We start from the raw sequence: 12,817 nt of genomic DNA, 5'->3' as shown, positions 1-12,817 counted from the left end.
TTGCCTCGAATAAAATCTCCTTACATGAACTTACATTGAAAGTAAAGAACATTTCTGCCATCTCCTATAAAGCTACCGTTTTGGAGATACTTTGAACAGTGATGATATTAGAGGTAAGTTAGTCTGAGCATAAATTTATCAAAACTGCATATTAAAGTTAAAAGTCATACGGTTTATTCCAGATCTTCACATATTTGTCTTGTCTTCATGTAGATTTAGCACAGTCGTCATTTTGAAAAAAAAAGGATTGATATGAATACTTGCAGTTCTACAGAGCTCAATTTTCTAAAGAGATGGACATGTTAACAGTTTTTCAGCAGAGTATGGTTCCAGCTGCTTTAAACACTTTTCAGAATGTCCTGATGGTGGAGGTGGGCGATATGGCAAACATATCACGACACTTGAAGACATTTTCATGTTGCACAGTACATATGAGAACATTTTGCTTTCCAGAGGTTGTCTAAGTTAGAACACACACGGTGCACCAGTACTTGCACAATTGAAAAAAAACAAAAACAAACAATGATTATTTAACATTTCACATATACTGCACTTAATCTGGTAAAATATGACCAACTATTCTCTCTTTGCAATAAAAGACGCAGTCTGTCAGTATCTTTTTTGATGTATTGACGATATCCTTAATATGCTCAGAAATTATACAACAGTTCAGTGGACACAATCTGATTGGTTAAGAAGTGATCTGCCCATTATCTCACAATAACTGCGCCGTTCTTCTGAGCACTGATTTCTAATTAATGGCTTGCCTTATAATGCAGTTACTGTTACTAACTTTGTACTTTATAAAAATAAAAATGGTTACATTAGCTAACTTTTGTAGGGAAATATTTGACCGGCAGATTGGTCAGATTCTGAGGAAGAGTGTGACAGCATGCCTACATCAAATCCTGAACCTGTTGTTGATCCTAAGCAAGCTTTTCGGTCAGCAGAAGCTTTTGTGATGGTGGAACAACTAAACAAACTGGAATTAGCCAGAAATGAACAGAATACAATTCAGTAAACAAGGTGGGCGGCAAAATGTTTTACAGCCTGGCTGGGATAAAATGACATTCAGGTTAAATATTGAAGAAGCTGCGCTGAATCTGATATTGCAGTTTTATGGCTCTGTCTGTAATGCAAAAGGCCATTACTACATTTTTTACTACTGTTGTTGAAAGGAATTGCCAATATTAAAGCTCATTTAATACAGTCTGAAGGGGCCTCTTTGCTTCTTTTGTTTATGTTGCAGAACTGTTATATAAATGCAGTAGATCACTGGAGGTCCTGTGATGATGACAGTATTTGCCTTTAGCTCATGCCTACAATCATATGACAGCCATGATGTTTGCAATAACACATGCCCTCTTGTGTTCTATTGCTTAACTTCATCATGATTATAATAAAATATTGATGGTCTCCAAGCCTACTTGGAGACCACAATTAGTGTTTGATTAAGACTCCAAGCAAACTCTAGTTCTCCAGGAGTAGTCGTGAAGAAATGTGGTCATGGTCATGCAATGATTTTTAGTTATTCAGCTTCTGTCTGGTAAAGGTGGTGATCCATCCTCTACCGTGTTTTCAACTGGTTCTTCAAGTGGTGGGCTGGAACGCTTGATCTTCTTACTTATGCGGGCATATGTGTCACTGATATTTCTCTTGCCAAGTTCCTCCTCCAGTTCCTCTGGTGGTGCAGGCAGATCTGACCCATTCCCCTGATGGCCGTTTGTCATGATGGACTCATACATAGCATATGGATTCAGCATCATCTCACTTTGGTCTGCGCTCACAGGGACTTCTCCTACAGTTTCATACATGTGCTGGGAGGTTTTGTATCGCATCTGCGGAGTGCTGGACAAGTCTCGATTGGTCTCGTCAGTCTGATCTCCCAAGGAAATTGTTTGGAAATCAGGCAGCTCTGAATTGATAAAGGGTTTGTCTGTTGAAAGAGTGTTTTCAGTGTATGTAGATACAGTTTGATCCACGGATCTCAGGCTTGTTTCCATGACTGGAAGTTCGGTTACAGCTGGGTTGGTGTTAGGCCTTTGGACGATCATGTCATCTCTGTCACCTGTTTTGGGAGAAGAAGCGTTGAAACGTTTATTAGCAACTTAACGTAAGTCAACTCACTGGATGAACTTATGAGTTAGTCTTGTAGATGGAAACTTAGTTTGGACAAAAGCCACACATTTAGAACACTGTTAAACCCTTGAACTCCAGGTTTATCATTATTCCTCCCGTTTTTAATCATAGGCCCTGCATTATTCTTATATTTCATTTTATTCTCTGTTGTCCATTTATTTTGTCTGTATGACAGGAGAAAGTCATACAGACAAAATGTGACTCCTAACAATCAAGCAAGACCTGGCAGACACCAAAACTGTCGCTGTCAGCTAAACAGCAAGCTTTCATCATCATCGAGAGAGAAGAACACTCAGCACTATGAGTCTGAAAGGATGTGACTAAAGAAAACAGACAAAACAGAAGAAAATCAAACAAAGAAGTTGTTGGTTTTCTCAGAATAATGGACTGACCACCCCAGAGTCCAGACCTCAACATCACTGAATATGTTTGAGATTACTTGGATCACAAAAGCAAAAAAAAGCAACCAACTGCTGAGACTGAACTTAAAACTTAGAACTTAAAAACTGAATGAAAAGAATAGAAGCTGTCATAAAGGTAAGGAGTGATGAAAATGATATTATATTTCACCGTTAAGGCTTCTGTGTATGTATCTGCCCTTTTTTGATGCTTAAGAGTGAACTTGTAAAGGCTGCTTGGACTGGAAATTATATAAATGTGTGGTGGTCTCTGAGTTGTGCGCCGAACTGAATGTACATTTGTACATTTAAACTGTAAACAATTGGTTGTTAGCAACAACAAGATTTGTTTGACACCTTTTTTGGTCACTGCAAAATTAAATGTGTTCTTACTAATGTGGGAAATAGTATCATTCTATCAGTAAGTTTGTCTAAACTTTTGACTGGTAGCGTACTTCAGTTTCCTCAACAAGGAAAAGAAGAAAACAGTTCCTCGGAGTTTAAAGGGGAATTCCACCAATTTTTCAAACTTTCTGCACAAATTAGTCATTAAAATATAAGTAATTCAAAGTCACGAATTAAAAAAATCTTTTCGGGCCAAACCTTTATCTCAAACTATTGTAAAACAATGTCTCAAGCATCATGCTGTGTATTTGTAACCATCTCATGTAATAATTTTCTGTGAGGGAGCTTTTAGGGAATTGAAAACTGTGGATGTCTGGTTCCTATCACTACCACAGTGAACAATTCTGACTTTGTAGGTTTCTCTAAAGTGGAGGATTTCACATCAAACCATTCTGAATTACATTGTTTAAACCTTAATTGTGCAATTATGGACATTTAAAAAGGTGGAATTCCTCTTTAATGTTTTAAAGATAGATCTCTGAAATTTGAATTAGTTGTAGAAGTCTGCAGCAATATTATGTACAGAAAAGTCATCAAGAAGAGATATAAACTTGTAAACTTGTCCAGTGTTCATACTCTCAAATACCCTGAGAAGGTGCTGGCCCAGTACCATTCATTGTCCTCTCTGGGTTGTGATCTGCAAGGCACAAATACATAATAATGTCATATTATATTATATTACTTTTCTGCATTAAAGTAAGGCTTATGGGTTGTTTTAGAAGAATTTAGGTGTATATAATCAGGTTATTACACTATGAGACCTTTCAGCATTCATCATTTGATGTTACAGTCCTCTGATGTCTGATAAACTGTATGTCTAAAAGCCTCCAGACACCCCTTTGAATTAGTAAATAGTTTAAGGTCCACCCATTGCTGACAGCAATTGTATGCATAAAGCTTGCTTAATCTCCATAGAAAAGGACTGCTAACAGAATGGGACACTCTGGAGTAGCCACACATGAGCCAAAGGTCAACAAGCCCAATGACAAACGTTAGCTAGAGGGGTATAAATCCCCCAGTTTTGGGCTGAGGAGCAGTGGAACAGTGTTCTCTAGAGTGATGAAGCTCCAGCCAACACCTTTGGGATGAGTTGGAGTGATTTAGAACTAATCATCCAACATCAGTGCCTGACCTCACTAATACTGTTGTGGCTGAATGCAATCAGATCCTCACAGCAATGTTCCAACATCTAGTGCAAAGCCTTCCCAGAACAGTGGAGGCTGTTATAGCAGCAGAGGGGGACAAACTCCCTATTAATACCCTTCATTTCAGAAGAAACGCTTATAAACAGATGTCTACAGACTTTTAGACGTGTAGTTTCAGTAAAGAGGTCAGGCTAAATCTTCAGGTCAAATCAGCTCAGCATGCACTGATGTCATTACATTCCTTGAATGAATCTTCCTTTCAAAATCCCTTCGTTCTGCTGATAAAAGAGGGAAACCTGCCTAAGGTGTGAGTCTTCCAGGATCTGAGCTCTTGCTGTCCGGCGGGTTTTACAGCCCCGTCCTCAGGCAGTGTGCTGAGATCTTGTGAGATAAGGACAAAGAGTTTGGTCAGTTGGTCTTTTAAATGATGATTGAGTTACAAAGAGGAACGCACAACTCCACTATTCGTGGGAAGGAGCACTCGGCTTACACTTTTCATCTTGCGTGATGTTAGCGGCAGCAGGGTTATCCACGGCCACTGCGACGTTTTCCAGTTGTACCTGTTTGGATCAGATTTCCATTTTAGAAGGCCTTGCTGTTTGTGTTTCCACACATCATGATTTGCAAATCTATGCAGTATGCTTATTTGCATATCTAGGTGGGTAATGGTTTAAAATTGGAAAAGTTTAAAAGATCAGTGTTTGGCTTTGCTTACGACTCGAACTAGTGTTGAATTTCTGGTCTCTGGAATGTCCTGCTGCAAATCAAACGAATGTCTGCAAAGCAACACAGAACAGTGGTGTTAAATAGCAGTGAAGTAAGATCAAACCGACATGTATGGTGTCATCTTTTATGCAATTCAGCTCACAAACAAAACAGCCTACTTTTAGGGCAAAGGTTAGAGAGATTACAGAAAGCATGAAGGCTGTGCTCATGGGAGACCTTGGCTGCCCTCTGTTGGATAAGATTAAAAATGGTATTTTCAACCCATAATATTTACTTAAAAGGTCACAAAAAGGTTAAAACACATTCAAGCTTACTTTCACTGGAATCCTTGCCTGCCCTCTGCTGGCTGTGAGAATAACTGCACTTCTATTTACTCGCAGCAGAGCTTAAAGCGGAATTTCCCTGATTTTACAAATTTCCTGCACAAATCGTTCGCCATTCAGAATGAAATGTTGCATTCTACATAACCTTACTGAGTTATTCATAATGGTGGTGATAGGAACCAGACGTCTGATACATTTAGTGCCTCTAAAAGCTCCCTCATAGAGAATTATATGAAGTGGTTTGAAATATGCTGCCATATGTATGAGACATCGTTTAACAACAGAGAGAATTTCGGCCTAAAACATGTTCTTTAAAATCCATTCATGGTGGAGAGGGACTGAGACATTGGGCCTCATTCATCAATATCCTGCCAAGTTTTTTCTTAAATGTGTTCTTGAGAAAGGTTCTAAGAAAAAGTCTACATCAGATTCATGACGTGTTCTTTAACCACAGAGCTGTTCACACCTTTGTGCTCTTGAGTGTGTGTAGATTCTGTTCTTACCTAAGAACAAATCCCAAATAAGAAAACACTGGTGAATGTCACAATCTTTGTGAAAACTGTGTAAGTGGGTTTTTAGAATAAATTTCTTCTTAATAATGAGGCCCGTTGTTTTTATATTTTTGAGATGAGAATAATTCTAGCCTAAAATGTATATTTTAAAATCTACCCATTGCACAAAAAGGCTGTTATAAGGCAAAATAGTCCCCCAAAACACACACACACACACACACACACACATTTTCTACACCGCTTATCCTTCTGGGTCGCGCCCCTAAAAACACATTTTTCAATTTATTTTACTATTACCTACATTACATAATTAAATTCATAAGACATGTATGCTCACAGGTCTATATGGCTGTATTTGGCTATATTGGTACTGTAGACATCTTGACGCCTGGTTCCTATAACCATCACTGTAAGTCTCTTAAGTTTCTCTACAATGAACCACATTACGTCATGTCAGACCACTCTGAATCTCTTTGAAAGACGTTTATTACATTTATTATATCTCAACAATTACATTGCAGAAATTTTGAAAAAGTGGTGGAATTAACCTTTAATGAGTGTAAAGGTTTAGGTTTTTTAGGCATAACAGTAACAGATAAAAGATTTAACAATTTACTATCTGACATTATATTTTTATGGTTTAAATCACCTGTTCAGTTGTATTTCAAGATAACTTTTATCTTAAATCAAAAGCCAAGATACTCATATCAATGATTAACAACTGTGTTAATCATAGTTCAAATGGAGAGCAGAGGGTGTTTTTAAGGCTCTGTTTGTAGGGCTAGTTTCTGGTATTGCAACATCAGACGTTTTCCACACAACAACACAACAGGTATGTGACCACTGACATGTGAAATATGTGTGTTTTAGTAGGCTTTCAGTTAGTCAGATCACAGAGCTCGTTCTAGGCTTGCCTGGGGCTTTGTTTCAGCACAAGAAGAATAAGCATAAAAGCTTTGAGAGAAACTCACAGTGACAGAAGACTACAGTGGACGGAAACCATGTGAAAAGGAATCAAAAGCAGCTGCTGACTTAACGACGGACTATAAATCGTCTCGTCATCACCACGTCTGACGACTCCCCCTAACCAGCCATGCCGAGCAATCCTGCATAACTGCACACTTTCACTGTTTATGTTCTCGTCTGGGTACTTTTTTTTTGGGTACTACAGCAGAGCTGTAGGGCGCAGTATTCGCTCTGTGTGACCCTTACTCTAGACGTGGATTCAAACTCTGGCATGAATGAGTAACACATATTTCCTGTCACAGTCTTGGAGCTGACAAACTCGACTGTGCTGTCCTGGAATGTTCTGCAGTGAGTGCGAGTGACAAAACGCTGCCTGAAAGCTGAAACTCAAAGTTTGGAACGGATAGAGGTGCTAAAGTGGAGTAGAACGAGTAACTCACTTCTGACATCTTGCGCAGAGAGCGAGGACTGTGATGGTGAGGATGAAGAGGATGATCAGAGAGACGACTGCGGCCCCTGGTAACCCTGCAGTCCCCCAGGCTCCCACGGCTGAGTAGATTGGTGCCATAACACTGTTTCTACAAACACAATGAGGGCATCATTTACAAATTGCTGCTCTGGGATATGTTCATTTGCATTGAGCCTCTCATAGGCAAATACAAACAGAAACAACAGTCCATCACAAAAAGCTATATCTAAACAGCACTGTGTGGAGAAATATACAGATATCAGCAAAAGGCTCCAATCAGGAATCACTGCTGGTGGTTTTTATAACAACTGAGGTCTTCAAGGAACATTAGAATAATGTTCCACCTAAATGTAGCAGGACAAATGATTGTATTCTCTGGTCAGATCAAGTCATAGAGTAACCAAAGGGGCAGTTGTGTGGTTTTTGTTTGGAGATACAGCACTCAGTAAGTCAGAAACCATGCTGCATTTATTAGATTACCAGTCAAAACAGCCATTTAGTAAATAAATTACACGTTAAATAATCTACTTGCATCGGGAACAGAAAGTCAAAGGCAAAAAAAAAAAACATGATTTCCCAAAACTCCCAAAACTGAGTTCAATCACAGAAAATGGGACTCATAACAACCATGCAAGACCCGGGTAGACCACCAAAACTGTCCCCATCAGATAAACAGTGCTTAAAGCTACATTATGTAAGTTTTGGGGATTTGGAGAACTGAGTCGAAACTTGGTAAAGGGTGTGTTTTCCGAGGATGTGAGTGAATTATCTATTATTGTCATCATATCTTCATCAGTATGATATTGATTTTGCATTTGAGATCTAAACATTAAGTCAGACCTTCGTTTTGATCCTGTGTGCGTGTGGTGTTAATATGTAAAGACATACAGTGTGGTCTGAAAAACTTATGCCAAATCCGACCCAATGCTTCGGACAAATTATTATTTCAGACTTTACAGGGCGACTCGCAGCAGCGCACACTCACTGCATTTTATTGTGTTCTTTTGTCTCCATGCTCAGTAAACCTACCACTTTTAGTTTTAACAAAAATATTACATAGTGCTGCCTAAAAGCTTTCGACTTTGAGAGAGAGGAGAAAATCAAGCTGCTTCAGATCTGAAAACATCCACGGATATTTCTGTCCATCTTTCCACTGTGAGAAGACAACTCAGCGCTATGAGTCTGAAAGGATGTGTAGCTGTCAAGAAGAACCTCACTGAGAAAAGGAAATGAACACAAAAGAAGAAAATTTGCTCTAGAACACTGAAACTGGCCATCTGAGATGTAGAGTAAGGTTTACAGACTGATGAGTCTGATTTTGTAATTGGGAATATTTGGATCATGAGAAGCAGAAAAAAGTTAAAGTGTGTAAAAATCTCTGCAGATTTCTTTAACAAAGAGAAAGTAAATCTCCTGAAATGAATAGAATCTTTAATAAAGGTAAAGAGTGGACACACTAAATCCAGAAAAAAAGATATTGTATGTCATTGTTGAGAGTTCTAAGTAATTATAATTATACATTATACACACAATACATACTTTTGTGTTAGGTTTATAATGTTTTTATTCCACCTAGTTATCGCTTTATTAAAAGACTGTTTCTGTTTTTCATCTTTTGTACTGCACTGGTCAACATTGGTTATTTTTAAACCTGATTTGTAAGTAGACTCCTCTGATAGGTCATGCTACCATTATTCAAGACCATATCCCACAAAATAAACAGTGCAGATATGTTCAAGAATGTGAAACTCAAACATAGCAGATATGAGAACCAGCACAAAAGCTTGCGTGGTTACATACCCTCCTTTTACAGATCTGTCAACATTGAAGTTTCATTTTAAATCTAAATTAGCGTATCTGCCCCAGATGGTCATAAGACTAGCCAAGCTAGTAGATTAGCATGCCCTGCAAAAAAACCTTTTTGACAAGCCTCAATATTTCCAGTTTAGTGTTGCTACATTTTTCCCATTTACACTGAATATTCACTGGATCAGAATGTTGACACTCTGAGTTTATGACATTTGGCATTATGCTGTTATTTCAAGATTGTATGCGGCCTCACTGAGGAAGTAGTTCTCAGGTTAAACTTATTATGGGGAGGCTAATGTGAATCTGCGGTACTGTCCAAGTTTTAGGCACCTAAGAAGGTTAGATGTGAAAAGATGCTCAGAAAAACACTTGCATTACAATGAATGTGAGTAATATTAACACACTAAGTATTGATTTGACATATTTCAGTTTGTTCATTCAACCATTTCCAAACCCATGCTGACATACAGTACCTGGCTTGGCTAATCAGTGCTTCACTACATTAAGTCAAGTGCGCTGATGATGGAATGTAACAAATCTGCATTATGGCTGGCATTCAGGAGAAATCTGGTACCACATTTTGTTATTTAAACTCACAAGATAACTACGTCTTTGAAATTATTGTTACTTCTTACTGTATTTCGGGTTAATTTGCATTCATTCTAACAATATATGGTGATATATAAACACAACTGCCAAGAAAAACAGGTGTGCTTGGGTGCCCAAGACTTTTACACAGAACTGAATGTGGTTCATTCTGATTTATTCACTATTAAAAAGAAAAATCTTAATTTATGAACTTTTTTGTTTTAGCAGACATTTTAGGTGTTTGTTTATATAAACAAATAACATATACAAATATACTAAGTTTGTATAACCCCTTAAATGGCCAGGAGAAACTTTTATTACCCATCTTTACTTAAAGGGGAATTCCACCAAATTCTCAAAATTTCGATATGATTCAGTCTTTGGGATGTAATGTCATCCTGAGTGGTTTGATGGGAAACGTTGCATTGTGAAGAAACTTACCAGCACAGATTTCTTTACAGTGGTGATGATAGGAACCAGGGGTCCCAGTGCCTACAGCACAAACCTGGACAATTTTTTTGCTATTCAGAGTGACCAATGAATCTAAATGAGTCTAAACGAGTTTTTATATGTAATGTTGGTAGTGAAAATCTAGTGGTAAATATGGAAAAAATAGTTTGCCTTATAACAGCTTACATGTACCACTCTGCCATGAATGTATTTAAAAATACATGTTTTAGGTCAAAATTGTATCACAAAACCATCATAAAATAATGTTTTAGATAGACCAGGAAGCATTTTCTGCATCATTTTATGTAATCACTTTGTGTGAGGAAGCTTTTAGAGGTAGGCTATTAACCTCTTCAGACATCTGATTCTAATCACCACCACTGTGAACAATTCTGACTTGGTAAGTTTCTCTAGAACAGAGCATTTCACACCAAACCACTCTGAATGACTTTGTTTACATCCTAATGGTTTCATCATGTGGAAATGTTGAAAAATCTGTGGAATTCCCCTTTAAGAGTAGCTCCACTGGTTTGCATTTTAGTCCATGTAGTTACTGAAAAACAGGCCTTAAGATTTAATGAGTGGGGGTTTTATAGGCGTAAATTACACAAAAAAACATAAAATAAGTCATTGTAGAATCTTACGTTAATTATTCCACACATTTCCATTCAATCAAATAGAAAACAGTCAGCATATACAGACCTTATTACCTTAATATTGAATTCAACTGAAATCAGTGTTGACATGTTTTGTTGTCACATTGTTTTTTTTTTTTGTTTTAAACCTATGAATTATTGCTTGGTTGTAAAAATAATGCTGGGATGTGGATATAACTTCTGATCGATGGCAGTGTTCCTTATCTGGCTGTAATGTGTTCATATAAGCTACAGATTCCTAGGTGGCTTCAGCCACACCCCAGAGCGAGAAGTAAAACTGGGTATTGGTTTGTATAACAAAAGCCACAAGATAAGACTTTATCTGTAATCCTTAAGTCTTCACCTCACCCATTTGCACAGTGGAGAACATGTTCTTATAGTAACAGTAACGGTAACAAAGTTTAAAAAGACAAGCCTCTGTGTGAGAACCAGCCTGGAGTCTTGAAACACTTCAGTGCTACGTTTTACTTGTGAGACACAAAATGAATATACAGATGGGATAAAAACTGATGAAACCCTTTAAACTGTTATTCAATTACTACTCTAAATTATTTCAGTGACTACAATGACACTAATATGTAGTGCTATGAAACTTATATACATATAAACGAATACAAAACTGACATGTATATAATGAAACTAGTAAGTTATGCAGTTATGAGAGTGTTTAAAGAGTTAAGCAGCGAAATCAGATGAAATCAGACACATATATATAAAATTTGACCAATATGTTCACTGTCATTTACTTACAGGTGTTGCTCTTGACCTCTTAACCTTTCTCTTAGGAGTTCATAAGCAGTCTTTGCTCAGCCTCATCTCCGTGTGGCAGTCCTACATGCTGAGGTCCAGTAACAGCTTCAAAACTCTGAGCAGCTTCTTAAAGCTGACCTCCTCTACGGTAGCAGCCAGTTCATGACTCACACAGCAAAGGTGCACCTTACTGCAAGGAAGAAATACTTTGACCGAGCTCACTTCCTCATTCTCTCTCTCTCTCTCACTCTCTCACTCTCCTTATCAGTTTTCTATGTAATTACAGGTAATCTGCCTTTCTCTGAATAGATTTACATACCTACACAGATGTAATATGAGTCGATAACTTTAGTGCTCTGCCACTAAATTTGTGTATTAAGATGTGAAGATGCAAACAGTGAGGTAGATTAGCCTGGAAATGAAAGGATGGATTACCTTTCCACAAATTTGACCCAGTTTATGGCAATTGCTCACTTGATCAGATTATCGCCACAAAACAATATAAGTAGGAGGGGAACACAGTCTCCACAGTCCCTTCACCAACAGAGCGCAGCAGGGAATCTGAGGCAGCTGAAGAAATGAAGAGTTTCATTTAAAAACGCATTAAAAACCAGAAGAATTCTCTTTTTTCTGCGATCTGTGTTGTTGGGAGGGAGCTTTATACATACAAGTAATATCAGTGATATTAATACCACCCTTAAATTAAAACGTTTTTTTCAGTTTTACATCAGCTAGTGTTCTATTTAAAAACCCATTATATCCAAACACTTTACCAATAGATATTCGCAGTGTGCAAAATATTCCCTGCTATTCAGGGGGTCCCCATGTTGGCTGGCTACTCCAGCACTGACTGACTGCTAACTCACACGCCATAGCGGCGCTGATGCTAGCTTAAATGACAACAAAATGCTCTTTTCTAGTTGGGTAATACAGTCTTCCACACATTAATTGAGATCTTACACGTTTTCCCCACAGGAGCTATTTTCTTATTCGGCTTCCACCAAACAGATCCACAGAAGACGGCATCTGCACTCCCATCCACGCAGCTGTAGAACATCTTAGAGAGCGAAGACAGCTTTGAATGCTGGTCATTGACAGCTCGGCACTCAACACTATTATTCTATCCAAGTTGACTGAAAAGCTCCACCTCTTTGGACTGACACCCTCCTTATGCAACTGGGTGCTGGTATATTATATATATACTCTTTTCACCCCTGACTGTGTTGTCTCACACAGTAACACCATCATCATCAAATTTGCTGATGATACCACTATCATGGCGCTGATCACTGGGCATTTTGAGACAGCCCATAAGAGGGTGATGGCAAACCTGGTAGCATGATTCCTTAAATGTCAAAACAAAGGAGATGATTGTGGACTATTGGAGGAGAGCAGTGCAGCACAAACCACTGCTCATATAGCAGACAGAGGTAGAGAAAGTGAGGACCATTGCTTACTCATCAGTGAAGATCTCACCTTTG

The 12,817-nt window shown here is 38.2% G+C and overlaps 1 protein-coding gene across 2 annotated transcripts; it reads right to left on the bottom strand.

The window, feature by feature from the left end:
* Window positions 1-11,450, bottom strand: si:ch73-204p21.2. 2 transcript variants are annotated; one of them, XM_036592816.1, is made up of 7 exons: window positions 11,337-11,450; window positions 7,055-7,192; window positions 4,803-4,863; window positions 4,578-4,647; window positions 4,388-4,468; window positions 3,529-3,579; window positions 1-2,068 (listed from the first exon to the last, which is right to left on the bottom strand). In XM_036592816.1, the coding sequence occupies exons 2-7, from the start codon at window positions 7,180-7,182 to the stop codon at window positions 1,533-1,535; spliced, it is 927 nt and encodes a 308-aa protein (XP_036448709.1). In that variant the 5' UTR covers window positions 7,183-7,192; window positions 11,337-11,450; the 3' UTR covers window positions 1-1,532. The 2 variants fall into 2 exon arrangements, with proteins under 2 accessions (XP_036448709.1, XP_036448710.1); XM_036592817.1 differs by having other exon boundaries at window positions 3,553-3,579.
* Between the last annotated feature and the right edge of the window lie 1,367 nt (window positions 11,451-12,817).

This window comes from Colossoma macropomum, unplaced genomic scaffold, assembly GCF_904425465.1.
Source record: "Colossoma macropomum unplaced genomic scaffold, Colossoma_macropomum, whole genome shotgun sequence".
In the NCBI taxonomy this organism is placed as follows: domain Eukaryota; kingdom Metazoa; phylum Chordata; class Actinopteri; order Characiformes; family Serrasalmidae; genus Colossoma; species Colossoma macropomum.
This window is presented reverse-complemented; position numbering and strand designations above follow the sequence as displayed.

What these genes read in the sequence shown, in the direction of transcription:
- si:ch73-204p21.2 (XM_036592816.1), bottom strand. Translation starts at nt 7,182, where the DNA reads ATGGCACCAATCTACTCAGCCGTGGGAGCCTGGGGGACTGCAGGGTTA. An exon ending in CTCTGCGCAAGATGTCAGAA is followed by an intron (nt 4,864 to 7,054) that starts GTGAGTTACTCG and finishes GTTGCTTTGCAG; the next exon opens with ACATTCGTTTGATTTGCAGC. An exon ending in CTGGAAGACTCACACCTTAG is followed by an intron (nt 3,580 to 4,387) that starts GCAGGTTTCCCT and finishes TGTGCCTTGCAG; the next exon opens with ATCACAACCCAGAGAGGACA.